Below are 17,484 nucleotides of genomic sequence, written 5' to 3' on the forward strand. Positions count from 1 at the left end.
TCAGCAAAGGATAACAAGAGAAGGAAGCAAATTAAATAATAGAAGTAAATTGGAAAGTTGTTTAAAATTGTATTCTCTATCTGAATCACGAAAAAATGTTTTGGTTTCATGTCCCTTTAACCAAAAGGTAATTTTATTTCATTTGTAATATTTCTGTAGACATAGTACCATCAAAAACATAGTTCTGTAATGTAATCAAAATGGTAATAGTTGTTTTAAATAAATATAGACTATGAAAACCAAACTGAAGATGCAGGCAGAGAAGAGAAAATTGTGAGTTACTGTTACTGACGGTGAAAAGTGGTCATTTTTTTAGAATTTTATTTTTAAAATAATATAAATGAAATTTCAGAATAATTCTGGATTTTGGAATTTCGGTTTTGGGAACTTGTGCCTGTATTATGTTTTCTACAATTTCGGATGTGTTTCTGATATCTCTGTTTTCTGAGAATCTCTCTTTTGTTTTTAATGCTTTTGATTAATAAATTAATTTAAACTTTTTAGCAAGTCAGCACAATTTCTTTGATGTTTACTTATTACAGCCCATGTACAAAGGATATTAGTTTAGTGAAAAGAAGGGGAAATCGGGTTTTACAACCTGGTCCACTCATTCTCTGAGTCTTTATTTCCACATAAATTAGTTAAGGGAGGTGATCTAGAAAACACTACTTTAATGTGATGATTATTTTTTTTGTATAGTAATTATTTGATAGTTGAAGCTATCGCATAATGACGGAGTGGCAAATACATTATATCTAATAATCTCAGATGTTGTGGTTAATTATTAAGTAGCCATGCGTCTCACAGAAGAGTATAAAACCTTCTAGTGCACTATTATTCCCACTGCCTAACTCAAATTCATCAGCACCTGAGTTAATAGATACTTTACTTGGATTATAATATGATGTCTTTTTGCCTGCAATAATTATTTTCCCTATATAATTTGCATACAGATGTACTAGAAGGTGTTTGTGCAGATGCTGGATATATAGTCTACTTGAGATGAAAACCCAGCCATCACACTAGATACAGCGTCTTTATTGTGATATATGTAAGGATAATCTCCCAAGGGCCTATGGTGTGTAACCAGAATGTTGTTCTCATCTTTTCCTCAAGAGCAGCTATGGGGCACAAAACATCTTTACACCTCATTTTATTTTCTACGCAAAACACTATTTTCTTTGTGTGCTTTCCCCCATTTACTTCTGTGGCCTACAAGATCTAGAATGTAATGTGTAGCTTACTGTAGAAGTATTACAATGCAAGCTTTCATATAAAGTGACACGGTGCATGAACAATATAAAACTTACCGCCTGCAGCAGCATATCATGGCCCAGACTAGTAGTCCCAAAGCGACAACAGAGAGGAAGCCTGTGATAACCACATAAAGTATACTCCAATCTGTGTAAAACAAACGACATGTTTATCCTACAAGTCAACAAGAAGACCCAAGTATTCTAGTACGCATTACATCTACCAGGCAATACAAGAGATCTTTAAATGGTTTCAAATATAAGTTGGCTCATTACAGGGCAGTACAAAGACAATGTTTACTTAATCAATTTTGTCACACTTGTAGTAGAACCATAATCAGTAACAATGGGCTATATAACATCCTGGCTACTAGAGTAGTAGTGAATATTCCTGTGTCTTCACGGTTAAATAGTGATAACATTACGAGATCTGTTCTCCCTTAAAGCTCCGCCCATTAATTAAAGGGGTACTCAAGTCAAAATTAAACTTTAGCCGACCTGAGACCAGAGATTGTATATACTTATTCAGATGTTAAAACAGGGAGTATCTTTTGTATGTACCACAGTTTACAATCACAGGCATGTTTGGAGAGTGTTACGCTGTGTGCTTCTTTCTTCTGTGGCAACAGTTACCTCTGTCTAAATGGCAACTATGTTACTCATTAGCCACTAACCGTTTCCTTTTCGATTATTCTACTTATCACAGACTGGATGTTTAGGAACTGGTTGCTGTATTTTGATTTATGGGCTTTAGAGCGTGTTTTACACTTATGTGCTCTAGATGTTTAGCCAAACAGTCATCGTTCTCATTTCTATACAGAATTATTGATACTTTATTTCCAGGCCTGGATGTTTATTTTATGTGGTACACATTATTGTATTTTGGTGGTTTTGGATTTTGAGTGAAGGGATTCAAATAATAAATATCCTTTAATTTGGAGCCTCAGTACAGCCTTGTCATTCTTAAACATCCAGGTATAATTTTGGATGTTTTTCTCTTTTTTTATTTTGATTTATATTAGCTTATGACTGCTAGCAGCATTTAGGTTTCATACATAATTAAGGTTGAGTGCACGCATCCCTCTGTATACAAAATTAAACTTTAATAATTCAGATAGAGCATGCAATTTTAAACAACTTTCCAATTTACTTCCAATAACACAATGTACTCAGTCTTTTTATATTTATACTTTTTGAGTCACCAGCTTTTACTGAGCATGTGCAAGAATTCATAGAATATACTTATATGCATTTGTGCTTGATTAATTAATGGCTGTTGCGTGATACAGTGGTGTAAATATACATAACTTTGACATTTGTCAGTAAAAAAAATAAAAAATCTACTACTCAATGAAGTTCAGACTGAATGATATTGCATTGCCTTTTTATCATTCATTTGTTGATTATGCTAATCTACTGTATTGACTGGTCCTTTTTAAGGGACAGTCAACACCAGAATGTTTCTGGTTTAAAAAGATAGATAATCCCATTATTACGCATCCCCCAGTTTTGCATAACCAACACTGTTATATTAATATACTTTTTACCTCTGTGATTAACTTGTATCTAAGCATCTTCTGACAGCCCCCTGATCACATGACTTTGTATTTATTATCTATTGAATTTCATTTTAGCCAATTAGAGCAATGTCTGCCACAATCCACGGGCGTGATCACAATGTCATCTATATGGTTTACATGAACTAGCTCTCCCTTGTTGTGAAAAGCAAATAAAAAGCATGTGATAAGAGGCGGCCTTCAAGGGCTTAGAAATCATATGAGCCTTCCTAGGTTTAGCTTTCAACTAAGAATACCAAGAGAACAAAACAAAATTGGTGAAAAAATTCAATTGGAAAGTTGTATAAAATTACATGCCTATTTGAAACATGAAGGTTTTTTTTGGACTTGTCTGTCCCTTTAACTGGTATAACAAGCCATTGGAAACACAATAATGGGAAACCTATTTTACAGTACACCCTTTAACTGTGCTATAAACACACTCCTGATGGCTGATATAGGTAACTGCAGTCATGTTATCTGATTGTAAACAAAGAAGATGTTGCAGATGGATACTGCATGACTTAAATCTTAAAAGATAAACACAAATGCACTGGATTCCATAACACTTATGGAAGGGAAGGTCTTTTAATGAGACCACCTCTTCTGAGTTAATTAAAACCGCTCTCCATCCAAAAAGATTACCATCTGTAGAAATGGCAGTGTGGATGGCCTACAGAAAATTCCATACTTTGAAGAATCTGCTATGAATTGAGGGATACCCCACAACTAATAACAGATGATATCTTACACAGTTCTACAATGTTCAAATAAATGTTCAAGTAAAATGTAAAATATCTGGGTTGTTTTTAATGTCAATTCAATTACAATTAGCAATTTTCATTGTTTCTCAGCAGAATTTCTTTCATTAATCTCAAAGTGAAAATGGTTCAATAAGTAAGCTCTTATAAAGAAATAAAAATGAGCACCAAGTTGATAATATAATAAACACACTGACACTGTATCGACAATACACATATATCTTTATGGTTTTGCTGCTCCATATCAGGCTATTCTCTTCAAACAGCGCTGTGCTCTGGCTGCAATGTCTAAGTGTTAACACAGCGCATTGATTGGTGACTGGCTCTCAGGGATTTTTTTCAACCACGCCCCCTAGCCTTTCTCGGTCTGCAAAGCTGTGACTCCTGAATGTAAAATATTGTTGTGAGCTATGCACCTTTTTATTTCTACATTTTAACCTTATAATTATGTGAAGTTACACCAAGAGCAAAGAAAACAAATGTATTCGGTAGACATAATAAAAACTTAAAGTGACAGTAAACCTAAAAAATAATGTTATATAATTCTGCGCATAGTGCAGAATTATATAACATTATTTTAGTGTTATCGTTATAAACCCTTTTATTCCCTTTGAATTTTTTTAAAATATGTCCGTTTTTCAGACCCGCTCTCTGTACTCTGCTGAGCGGGTCTGTTATATTTACTCAGGGTATCAGGCCAGCTGTATAGTCACAGCCTGGCCCGACCACGCCATAACACTAAGTGCAGCTCGCTCCTGCTCTGTCTGACAGCAGGAGCGAGCTGCACTGTGTATAATGGCGCAGTCGGGCCGGGCTGTGACTATACAGCTGGCCCGATGCGCTGTGTAAAAAAAACAGACCCGCTCAGCAGAGTACAGAGAGCGGGTCTGAAAAACGGACATATTTTAAAAAAATTCAAAGGGAATAAAAGGGTTTATAACGATAACACTAAAATAATGTTATATAATTCTGCACTATGCGCAGAATTATATAACATTATTTTCTAGGTTTACTGTCCCTTTAACAAAATGTCTTTTTCTCTGCAGCTAATTTGCAAAGCAATTTCATCTGCTGCAATATATTATACAATTTAAACAATTGCTTTATTTGCCAGTTAATAAACACATTGCTGTTAAAACTGGTGCTTTACTGTAATTTCATTTAAAATTTTATTTAATATCAAAATGATTTGCAGAAATATTTTCACTACAAAATCTCATCGCAGAAAGTGAAAAAGTTCTGCCTCCGGGGGATCAATCAACATAAAATGTATTTACTAAATCCCCCAAAACTAGCCATTTTGTTTGCCAATGATCCTTTAACTCTGTTTTTTTGGATTACTATTTCAGGAGATTAAGGTTGTAAATAACAATTTTGTGGTGCTCGAGGTTTCAAGCTTCGGGGGATTTAATGGGACATGAAACACAAATTTTTTCTTTCATGATTCAGATAGAGCATGCAATTATAAACAACTTTATCTATTTTGCTTAATTCTCTTGGTATTCTTTGTTGAAGAAGTAATGCACTAATGGGAGCTAGCTGAAAGCCAATGGCAAGAGGCATATATGTGCAGCCACCAATCAGCAGCTGCTGAGCCTACACAGGTATACCTTTCAACGAAGAAAACAAATTACTTTAGATAATCGAAATACACAGAAAGTTATTTAAAATATAAAATGTATGCTTACCTGATAAATTAATTTCTTTCATGGTGGTGAGAATCCACAATCCATTACTCCTGGGAATTATACTACTGACCACTAGGAAGAGGCAAAGATTGCAAAATTCCCAGAGCCCAAAAAAAAACTCCCACCTTACTGGAAACTAGTCGGACGTATAGCCAAGCTAGAAAAGAAGAAGGTAGGAAAATAAAATAAGAGCAAGAAAAGAAAAAAACTATCGCAATAGAAAAAAAATGGGCTGGGGCTTGTGGACTTTCACCACCATGAAAGAAATGAATTTATAACCCCTCCCACCTCACACATACCTCAGTCTAACGTATAGCCAAGCAAGTGAGAAAAGGGAATAAGAGCCATAAAAAAGATGTGCTGAAGAAAAAACTAACCCCAGAAAACACACAAAGGTGGGGTCTCGTGGACTCTCACCACCATAAAAGGAATTAATTTATCAGGTAAGCACAAATGATATTTTCTTTCCTACAGGTGGTGAGAGTTCCTAGGAACTAATACCCAAGCTGTGGAGTCCATAAGTAATCTGGGCGGGACCAGACATACTATTCCAAATACACTTCTCTTAAAAGAGAACAAAAGAGTTCAAGTTAAAAAAAAAAAAAAAGAGGCAGATTAAGATTCTGATCAGAGACTAACTCATAATCATATGAAAAAACTTCACCCTCAGCAGATAAAGCAGTAGAAGCAGAACCTGAAATGTTCAGCTTAACAAATTTTGAATTACTTAAATCAGCTAGTAAAAACAGATTATCAGAGACCACCTTCTTACGCTTACGTGGAAGGGGCATGGCCGCCAACATCTCAGATATAGTAGAGCATACAAAATCTAAAGAACCCCCCTGTGTAGTACAAATAGAGGGAGGACAGATATCTTTAGAAGCAAGAGTAGTATTAGACTGATCAGAATGTATAAGGTGATCTGTACATGATTTAGAAAACTGAACGGGGGGGGGGGGGGTGTTAATAATCCACAGAGCATTGGATAAGCGGTAACATGATGACAGGTTGATCACACAGACATGACCATAATACTAAGCGTGCAAAAAAAAAAGAAAAAAAGGTGAAACCTGGCATGTACACATCATTCACACACTAAACACACACAAACAAACCGACACATGAAAAAAATGACGCACAAAGCGACACATGAAAAAAATGACGCACAAAGCGACGCATGAAAAAAATGATGCACATAAATAAACCGACACATGAAAAGATTCAAAACCTAACGCACACCTCAAGGCCTACATAGGGTGAAATTAAACCCATGTCTGACATAATAGTCCCAAGGCTATGATATACCCATAAGTGAGTACCTACTAATAGCCTATATGCTAATTAGGTGTCTCCAGTGCTGTACACACACCACACAGGCATTATATATATATAAAATTGAACCAACAGGAGGCGGCTAGGGACCGGTCTTTGCCTCCTCCTAACGGTCTGGAGTATAATTCCCAGGAGAAATAGACTGTAGACTCTTACCACCTTTATGAAAGAAATTGCATGTTCTATCTAAATTATAAAAGAAAAAAAAAATAGTGCTTCATGTCCCTTTAATAGCATAAACAGTTCAGTTTGGGATTGTGATCAATGGAAAAGCAAACTGAATAGTCAGTTTGTAAATTGCTATTAAAACCCCCCCAAAACAAATAAGATTGTGATCAGCCCAAAGCTGCAAAAGCATCAGGAAAGCTGCAAATGGAATCTAAACTGGCAGCACTAATATGTAGAACAATTATTCAGTCCCTGTGGGAAGATGATACATGTGATTGAGGTCCCTATACGGTGAACAGCTTTGGATCCTGAAAGGAACAGGAAAAACTTGTTCCCTGATGAAATCAGAGAGCCATACAGCCCTTCACAAACGTGTTTAGGATTTGAAAACTAAAACAGAATGGCTGAAAGATTAGAATACAATTAAAGGGACAGTAAACACCTTGAGAATTTTATATAGAATGTTTAGCGAAACAACTATACAATATATTAAAAGACTAGTAGGAGAGCGCCACTTATTGGTTACAAATGTAATAAAAACAAAATAAAATCAATTGACAGCTGCTGCTTTACTGAAAATTAATATACTGTATATAAAAAGAAAAAGGGGTGAGACAGTGCTTATTCTCTGAGTGTTTGAAATAAAAATATCTATTCCAAAACAGAAAATATAAAATATAATGTTAAAAATACAATAAAACTAGAAAAGGTAAAATATAACTTCATATATCGAATAAAACAAATATTGTGAGATAAAATACAAAACACTGAAAAAAGTGAACGGCTTAATGCTTGATATATGTGCAAATAAGCAAAGGATATACAGTATTAAAATAATTTATTTAACCAATTGCAGAAAAAAATGTTAAATCACATGTTATATTCAATCATTGTGATGTACAGTACCAACTGGTGGGAGATCTAAATCGAGTGCTACATACTCTTCATAACTGGCTTTAACTGATAACAACTGCAAAACAATGTACTTTATACTAACAATATGACAATAACTAGCCTTATTGTTTGCAGAATAATGACCAGATTGGCTCCTAGAAATAAGGCAAAAGGTAGATGGAGCTTGGCTATTAAAAAATAAATACAGTAAAAATTATGTTAATTTGAGAACATTTAGAGTTGGCTGAAACAGAAAGAGACGAAATCTGGTCCTTCAAAGAACTGTGATAAATCCTGAACAAAATCACTCCCAAGCCTCTTGAAAGTGACACAATCTGTCGTCGTCGCCCCCCCCGAAACTGATCTGGGGGCTGCACCTTCGTGCGGTCTTAAGATTTCATGAACTGTTTATTTTTGGACCAAGAAGATTTTGACTTCTAGAAGGATTTGGAATAGCCAGAACTCTTGGCAGAGGCGGAATCTTTATGAACCTTAGATTGCCGAAAGGTACAAAAATGCCCAGCAGCTTTAAGCTTACCTTTAAATTTCATATCCTGGGGCAGAAAAGCTCACTTACCCCCAGTTACTGTGGAAATAATAGCATCTAGTGCAGATCCAAACAAAGTTTTTCCCTGAAAAGGGAGAGAAAGCAGTCTGCGCTTAGAAACCAGGAGACCAAGCCTTAAAGGGACAGTCTAGACCCAATACTTATTCTTTATTACTTATTGTTACATACCAGACAAGCATCTTGAAATGGGTTCCACACCTATAAACTTGTAAGAAGTACATGAAACTTTCAAATAATTGTTTGTTAGCAGCCGAAAATGGCTGCCAAGTCCTGCCCACATCTTTCTTCTTGTCCAGTTAGCTGTTTACTTATATGACAGTATAGCAGTGCACATTTAATATTTTTCAGTTAGCCATTTCAAATTGCACATGCAAAAATCAGCCTATGCGAGTAGGGAAACTTATATGAGAGTCGATCGTGATTGGAGAAACTTAAAGGGACAACCAAGTCCAAGATAAACTTTCATGATTTAAATAGGGCATGTCATTTTAAACAACATTTTCAATTTACTTTTATCACCAATTTTGCTTTGTTCTCTTGGTATTCTTAGTTGAAAGCTAAATCTAGGCGGTTCATATGCTAATTTCTTAAACCTTGAAGGCTGCCTTTAATCTGACAGTTTTTCACCACTAGAGGGCATTAGTTCAGTTTTTCATATAGATAACATTGGGCTCACGCACGTGAAGTTACCTAGGAGTGAGCACTGATTGGCTAAAATGCAAGTCTGTCAAAAGAACTGAAATAAGGAGGCAGCTTGCAGAGATTTAGATACAAGGTAATGGGTAATAAAGGGATTATCTATCTTTTTAAACAACAAAAAAGGAAATTTATGCTTACCTGATAAATTTATTTCTTTTACGATATGACGAGTCCACGGATTTCATCCTTACTTATGGGATTACACCTCCTGGTCAATAGGAGGAGGCAAAGAGCTCCACAGCAGAGCTGTATATATAGCTCCTCCCTTCCCTCCCACTCCAGTCATTCGACCGAAGTTAGGAAGAGAAAGGAAAAGCCAAGGAGCAGAGGTGACTGAAGCTTAACAAAAATAAAGACCTGTCTTAGAAAATGACAGGGTGGGCCGTAGACTTGTCAAATCCTAAAAGAAATAAATTTATCAGGTAAGCATAAATTTCCTTTTCTTTTACAAGATATGACGAGTCCACGGATTTCATCCTTACTTATGGGATACAATACCAAAGCTATAGGACACGGATGAAAGGGAGGGACAAGACAGGAATCTAAACGGAAGGCACCACTGCTTGAAGAACCTTTCTCCCAAAAACAGCCTTGGAAGAGGCAAAAGTATCAAATTTAGAAAAAGTGTGAAGAGAAGACAAAGTTGCAGCCTTGCAAATCTGTTCAACAGAAGCATCGTTTTTAAATGCCCATGAGGAAGCCACAGCTCTAGTGGAATGAGTCGTAATTCTTTCAGGAGGTTGCTGTCCAGCAGTCTCATATGCAAAACGGATGATACTCCTCAACCAAAAAGAAAGAGAGGTAGCCGTAGCCTTCTGGTCCCTTCGTTTTCCAGAAAAAACAACAAATAATGCGATGCAGCCACCAGAGAAGGAATAGATGCGCTGTCAGAGCACGCGAAAATAAGCCCCGCCCTTCGTGGGTGTAATCAAAGTAAAAATTTTACCGCCAAATGCCGAACCATATAATAATATAGCCCTAGGCAATTGGACTAATAACAGTGACTATCTGCTTCCAACATAACCATCCCCCAAACCGGAGCCTTGTACACAAACATCCCCAGCGTCAGCCAGCCCGTTGTACAGAGAATACCAGCACACACACATCTCCCAGTGCTCCATACTAGAGTGTCTAGTGCATACTCTAAGTTCGATCCGGTCTGTTTCTCCTATACTCTGGCAACTAAGACCGGCCCCATACACATACCCCAGTGCTCTTAGGAAAAGCAAGACTGCCCTAATGTCTGGGGGAAAATATAAAGGGAAACTCCCAATATATACATCTTATCAGTACAGTTAGTCAGTACAGTTAGTCTGAGACACCCAGAATAAAAACTGCACTTACATCTATGCTGAGTGTACAGCATGATTACTTCACAGTATCAAGAGGTCCAATCTTCCTCCTGAGGCCCTGTGAAAGAGCAGGGTCTTGGTTACTACTTCACAAGACCGTATACAGATAATGCAGCACAAATATGGGAGGTGCAGCGGATACAAAAATCCCCCAGTTCCCATAGTCTAGAATACTATTCAGAAGCTGCTCTGTAATAAAAAACAGCACACATTGGTACCGTTTGAAAATAAAAAACTCTTGATTACAGAATCTAAACTAACACCTCACTTTACCTCTTCCTATCACTAACACAGGCAAAGAGAATTACTGGGGTGGGAGGGAAGGGAGGAGCTATATATATACAGCTCTGCTGTGGTGCTCTTTGCCTCCTCCTGCTGACCAGGAGGTGTAATCCCATAAGTAAGGATGAAATCCGTGGACTTGTCATATCTTGTAAAAGAAATTCTGGTGTTGACTGTCCCTTTAACATCCCAAAACATACACACAATAGGTGGGCGGAGCTTCACAGACATTTCCGTCTCCTAACAAACAATGAATATTTAAATGAGTTATGTACTTTTCACAAGCTTATAGATGTGGGACCAGTTGCAGGATGCTTCTCTGATATGTAACAATAAGTCATCAAAATTATGTATTGGGTCTAGACTGTCCCTTTAAGCCATAAGGCTTGTCTAGCTAAAACAGCTAATGCAGCAGTAATGCAAATTATTTCCACTGCTGCATCACAAATAAAGGAATTTGCTGTTCTCAGGAGATTATTATGATCCTGAATCTCATCCAGAGTGGTTTCACAAGAAACAAGTTCTGAGAGCTTATCACCCAAACAGCAGTGGCAGGGGTGCCAACTTCTGAAGTGGCAGGATGCGTCTCTGTGAAAGTCCTGACTCCAGTTTTGTTTTTTACATTATTTACTATAACTATACTTGTTAACAGTATGGGGGCACATTTATCAAGCTCCGTATGGAGCTTGATGCCCCTTTTTTCCGGCGAGCCAACAGAAGTTATGAAGAAGTTATGAAGCAGCGGTCTAAAGACTGCTGCTTCCCAACTTGTCCGTCTGCTCTGAGGCGGCGGACAGAAATCAACCCGATCGAATACAATCGGGTTGATTGACACCCCCTGCTAGCGGCCGATTGGCTGCGAATCTGCAGGGGGCGGCATTGCACCAGCAGTTCACAATACGCTACTTCTTATCATGTCCGCTCGCATATTGTTAAATATGCCCCTATGAGAGAGTGGGTTACATTTTTAGACTTTGGAGAGCTAGATAGTTACTCTATGTGATTTCAGTAATATTTGATATATCAGAGCTGTAGTTTTGTATGTATCTTCCAGCCTGCATATTTTCTGCTGTTAGCTTTACAAGAGTCGTTAGCTAAGATTTCCTCTTACATATTTTGAATTGACATCTTACTGACATAAGAAGCTCGTAAATAATGATTTAAGTTCTAATACTATTATAGGTGGATCGGGAATGCCAATATATTTTGATTTTTCTATGCTATTAATGTTACTTTATTTTTACTCTAGGAAGGAGCTTATCCAAAACTACGTTTTTGCCTGCTGGTATTTCATATGGTTACAGAGCATATATTTATAACGTGCCTTCCAGGATTTATGCTTTTACTTATTAAAGAGTATGGATGGCAATCTCTGTTAATTATGCTTCATAGGTTGGGATATTTTTCTGCATAAGAATATTTAAAAGGCACAGTTTACTTAAAAATGTTCTCCCCTTTAATTTGTTACCAATTATCCACTTTACCTACAGGAGTGTATTAAATTGATTACAAGTATTTCCTTTACCCTTATATTGATATTTGAAATAGTTGAATTAGTCTGTGGTATCCCCACCTATTTAGAAAGTTTTTGGATTTATGTCCCAGCTTTAAATTGCTGTGCAAACACAGACAGCAAAAGAAATTACACTCCCAGTGGGGTACAGAAGAGATAAGGTAATACAATGCTAGTTTTCCATTGTTCTCTCCAAGTATTGGTCTTTGGTTTACAGACAGATATAAGTTAAAACAAAAAAACAACACTATATATGTTGTTTAAAAACGAGGTGCGCCTAAATCCACCCGCCCTTCCCTAAAAGATAGGAGTAGGGTAGTAGTTCAGATTAATAGAAGAGCAAGGTTAATTGGAACAATAATACGAGCTTGTTATAACAGTGGCAAATATTGGTTATTATTCTATAAGCACTATAAACATATGATGCATGAGTGCAATACAGTCCCGGATAGAGTCTTTCAGCAGCAGACCAAAGGTGTAGCAGATGGGCAGTTCTCTCTAATAGTTGAATTAGTCTGTGGTATCCCCACTTATTTAGAAAGTTTTTGGCCTTAGGTCCAAGCTTTAAATTGCTGTGCAAACACAGCCAGCAAAAGAAATTACACTCCCAGTGGGGTACAGAGATAAAGAGATAAGAGATAAGGTAATATAAAGCTAGTTTTCCATTGTTCTCTCCAAGTATTGGTAAAATAGTAACATAGTAGATAAGGTTGAAAAAAGACTGAAGTCCATCGAGTTCAACCTATACAAATCTAAAATACTTACAAAAAGCTCCAGTTAAGCTTAAATAACCCCATTAAAATGTGACCCATTTAATACTAGCAATCATATCCATGAATTTTGTTTATATACAGAAATTTATCCAGACTATTTTTAAATGTATCTATGGTATTGGCATTCACTACCTCCTTTGGTAATGAGTTCCACAATTTTATTGCTCTTACAGTGAAAAAACGTTTCCGTTGCAGGAGATTAAATCTCCTTTCCTCCAACCTTAAATTATGACCTCTTGTCAGAAACAATTTTCTTGGAATAAACAGAGCTTCTGCCATCTCTTTATATGGGCCTTGAATATATTTATATAAAGTAATCATGTCACCTCTCAAGCGCCTTTTTTCTAAAGAAAACAGACCCAGTTTGGCTAGCCTCTCCTCATAGGTTAATTTATCCAATCCCCTTATTAGCTTTGTGGCCCTTCTCTGAACTTTTTCTAGGTCTGCAATATCTTGTTTAGCAATTGGTCCCCAGAACTGCACTCCAAACTCAAGGTGAGGTCTTACCAGGGCTTTATATAATGACAGAATTATGCTTTCCTCCCTTGAATCAATGCCTCTTTTAATACATGCTAGTATCTTATTAGCCTTTGAAGCCGCTGCCCTGCATTGTGCACCCATCTTTAGCTTGTTATCTATTACTACTCCCAAATCCCTTTCCTCCTGTGTTTGGCTAAGTCTTGTCCCATTTAAAAAATACGTAGCCTGCTTATTTTTTCTTCCAAAATGTAGAACCTTGCATTTTTCCGTATTAAATCTCATTTTCCATTCACTTGCCCATAGTTCTAATTTTAGCAAATCCCTTTGTAAAGAGAGTTCGTCCTGCTCTGACCTTATGACCTTACTTAACTTAGTATCATCTGCAAAAATAGAGATGTCACTATTTAATCCTTGCTCCAAGTCATTTATAAAAATATTAAAAAGAACAGGGCCCAGTACTGATCCCTGGGGGACGCCACTGATTACCTTTGTCCAATCTGAGTATGATCCATTTACTACTACTCGTTGCTCCCTATCTTTTATCCAGTTATTTATCCATGAGCTAACATTTTTGAGCTATTCCCAGTCCCTTAATTTTGTGCATTAATCTCTCATGTGGCACTGTATCAAATGCCTTTGCAAAATCTAAGTATATCACATCAACTGATTCCCCTTTATCTATATTTTTACTTACTTCCTCGTAGAATCTAATTAGATTAGTTTGACATGATCTATTTCTCCTAAAGCCATGCTGATTAGAACTCATAATCTTGTTTACACGAATATGCTCATCAATATAATCCCTTATAATCCCTTCAAATATCTTCCCCACTATTCCGCTTCCTGGATCATCCCTGCTTCCCTTTTTGAAGAGTGGCACCACATCAGCTTTACGCCAATCCTGGGGTACCATGCCTGAGGATAATGAGTCTTGAAAAATTAAGAGTAAAGGTTTGTCTATAACAGTGCTAAGTTCCCTTAACACCCTTGGGTGTATTCCATCTGGGCCTGGAGTTTTATTTACCTTAATATTTTCCATTTTCTTCCTGATATCCTCTTTGGTCTTTGGTTTACAAACAGATATAAGGTAAGAAGCATATATATGTACACAGTGTGATAAAGTAATGAGTTCTGATTATACCTACAAGCTCAACCCTTTTTATTAGGTTGTGGCTTCAAAACATAAAACCAGCTATTTAATATACACAAATATACCTTAAAAAATTTAATTGTCATACATTTTATACTTTGCAGTTGGTAAAAAAGTAATTGGAAACACCTTAAAGGGACACTAAACCCAAAAAAATTATATCATGATTCAGGTAGAGCAGACGTATCAAACTCAATGTATCTGGGGGCCATTGGCCAAGTGTTCTTCACCCATGGGGGCCGCTTGAACTGAGTAAGTGCTAGATATACTAGGAACTGGAAGTAACATTTACCCAAGTAGTAGTGCATGGTGGGAGTTGTAGCCCACAACAGACATACACAATTCTCTACATTTATCTTGTGAGTGCAAATTTAAGTGATTGTTCTGGAACTGTATACCAATGTTAAAAGTGATATTTATCCAAGCAGTGCATGGTGGGAGTCTACACTGGACGCTTGTATTTATATTTATTGTGTGAGTGCCTATATAGAACATTAACTAGTTACACTTCTTAGAACCCTAAAAAAGAATTGACAGCCCAAATTAATGGTTTATCTATTAAACAAGGAAGGGCCATATGAAACTATCTTGGGGGCCGCAAATGGCCCCAGGGCCTGTACTTTGAGACCGCTGAGGTAGAGAATACAATTTTAAACAATATTACAATTTACTTCTATTATGATTATATAGCAAAGGCTGGTGGGCCGTTTCAACAATAATTTTCTAGCCCTGTATGTAGCTGCGGAAATTTTGTAGAGCCCATACAGTAGATAAGAGGGCTTTTTCGCAAGCATTATGTCATTAGATCAGCAACAGCTTGCTAGTTCTCTCGAACCTCTCCTCTCATCCATCTCCTTTTCCTGCCCTGCCCAATCTATCTGCCACTATAATTCCACACTTACATCGGTCCTTGACAATCTGGCACCTCCTACCATGGCTCGGAAACCACACACTCACCCTCAGCCCTGGCATACTCCTCTGACACGGTACCTACGCAGATGTTCCCGTACTGCTGAGCGGCACTGGAGAAAATCTCGGAGTTCAGCTGACTTTCTTCACTACAAGTTCATCTTGAACTCCTACTACTCTGCCCTTAATCTTTATAAGCAACACTACTTCTCTACTTTTATCTCCACTCTTTCTTCAAACCCAAAATGTCTGTTCTCCATTTTCAAAACTCTTCTCCGCCCACCCCCACCTCTTAATACAACTTCTCTGTCAGCTCAAGATTTTGCCAGCCAGTTCAATAACAAAATCTATTCCATCAGAAACAAAATCAGCTCTCATCATGCTTCCAGTCTATCACCCCCTCAAAAGCTTGCAATTAACCAAAATCCACATAGCCATATATTTAGCTCTTTCGCCCCTGTTACTGAGGAAAAAGTTTCTGCACTTATACTGCACTCTCACCTCACTACCTGTCCCCTCGACCCCATCCCCTCACAGATACTTCCCTCCCTCTCTTCTACCCTTACCCCTATACTCACACACATTTTCAACCTCTCCCTCAGCACTGGTATATTTTCCTCATCTCTAAAACATGCACTGGTCACACCTAGCCTCAAAAAACCTTCTCTCGATCCAACCTCCCCATCCAACTACCGACCTATTTCCCTTTTCCCTCTCATCTCAAAGCTTCTTGAAAAACTAGTACATGCACACCTATCTCATTTCCTTACATTACACTCCCTCCTTGCCCCACTGCAATCTGGATTTTGCCCCCATCACTCCACAGAGAGAGCAATCGTTAAGGTTACCAACAAACTACTTACAGCAAAATCCAAAGGCCACATCTCTCTGCTTATCGTCATTGATCTGTCTGCAGCCTTTGATACTGTTGACCACCCTCTTTTGCTCTAAAGCCTCCAATCCTTCGGCATTTGTGACACAGCCCTCTCGTGATTCTCTTCCTACCTGTCTAACCGTACCTTTAGTGTAGCCTTCTTTGTGACTTCCTCTGCTACGTTATCACTTTCTGTTGGGGTACCGCAAGGCTCTGCCCTCGGTCCCCTTCTCTTCTCAATCTACACGTCATCATTAGGTTCCCTAATAAAGCCCCACTGGTTTCAATATCATTTGTATGCCGACGGCACTCAGATCTACATCTCTGCTTGCTAACCTGTGTCACTAACTGTCTTTCTCACATCTCTTCATGGATGTCCTCTCACTACCTTAAGCTTAAACTCTCCAAAACTGAGCTCCTTATTTTCCCCCCTTCTTCTAAAATCTCCACCCCCCATTTCTCTACAACTGTTGACAACTCTATCATTACCCCTACCCGACATGCCCGATGTCTTGGGGTCACACTTGACTCAGATCTCTAAAATTAGACATTTCCTTACACAAGACACAACTAAGATTTTAATCCACTCTCTCATCCTTTCCCGTTTGGACTATTGCAATTCCGTCCTCTCTGGTCTCCCTAGCTGCCGTCTACCTCCTTTACAATCCATAATGAATGCATCTGCCAGGCTCATCTTCCTTACACGTCGCTCTTCATCTGCTGAACCTCTCTGCCAATCCCTTCACTGACTTCCTCTTGCCTCCAGGATTAAACACAAAATTCTGACTGACATACAAAGCCCTTAGCTGCCCTGCTATCTCAGACCTCGTCTCCAGATACTCTTCCTCCCGTCCCCTACGCTCTGCTCACAACCTCCTATTCTCTTGTTACCTCCTCACATTCTCGTTTACAGGACTTCTCCAGACTGGCTCCCATCTTGTGGAACTCTCTGCCTCGCTCCACAAGACTCTCCCCTAGTTTTGAAAGCTTCAAGCACTCCCTAAAGACTCTTCTTTTCAGGGATGCATACAACCTACACTAACCTTTGACTACAACAGTGTGACTCTAGGCAGGGCCCTCTACCCATTTGATCCCTATAATTGCTACCTTGTATACCACCTATGTTTATAGTGCTGCAGAATCTGTTGGAGCTCTACAAAATAACCGATAATAATAAAACATTTTTTAATCTAATTTGCCTTATTTATTAGATATCGGTTTTATAAAGAAAT

At 37.8% G+C, this 17,484-nt stretch overlaps 1 protein-coding gene across 1 annotated transcript in view; it reads right to left on the reverse strand.

The window, feature by feature from the left end:
* The window catches only part of KIAA0319L (KIAA0319 like), a 336,519-nt gene that overhangs the window by 11,603 nt on the left and 307,432 nt on the right, over window positions 1-17,484 (reverse strand). Inside the window, exon 20 of the mRNA XM_053706996.1 lies at window positions 1,311-1,401. Within this exon, the coding sequence (XP_053562971.1) occupies window positions 1,311-1,401 (91 nt within the window). The remainder of the gene's footprint in view (window positions 1-1,310; window positions 1,402-17,484) is intronic.

Source organism: Bombina bombina, chromosome 3 (genome assembly GCF_027579735.1).
Source record: "Bombina bombina isolate aBomBom1 chromosome 3, aBomBom1.pri, whole genome shotgun sequence".
NCBI lineage: Eukaryota > Metazoa > Chordata > Amphibia > Anura > Bombinatoridae > Bombina > Bombina bombina.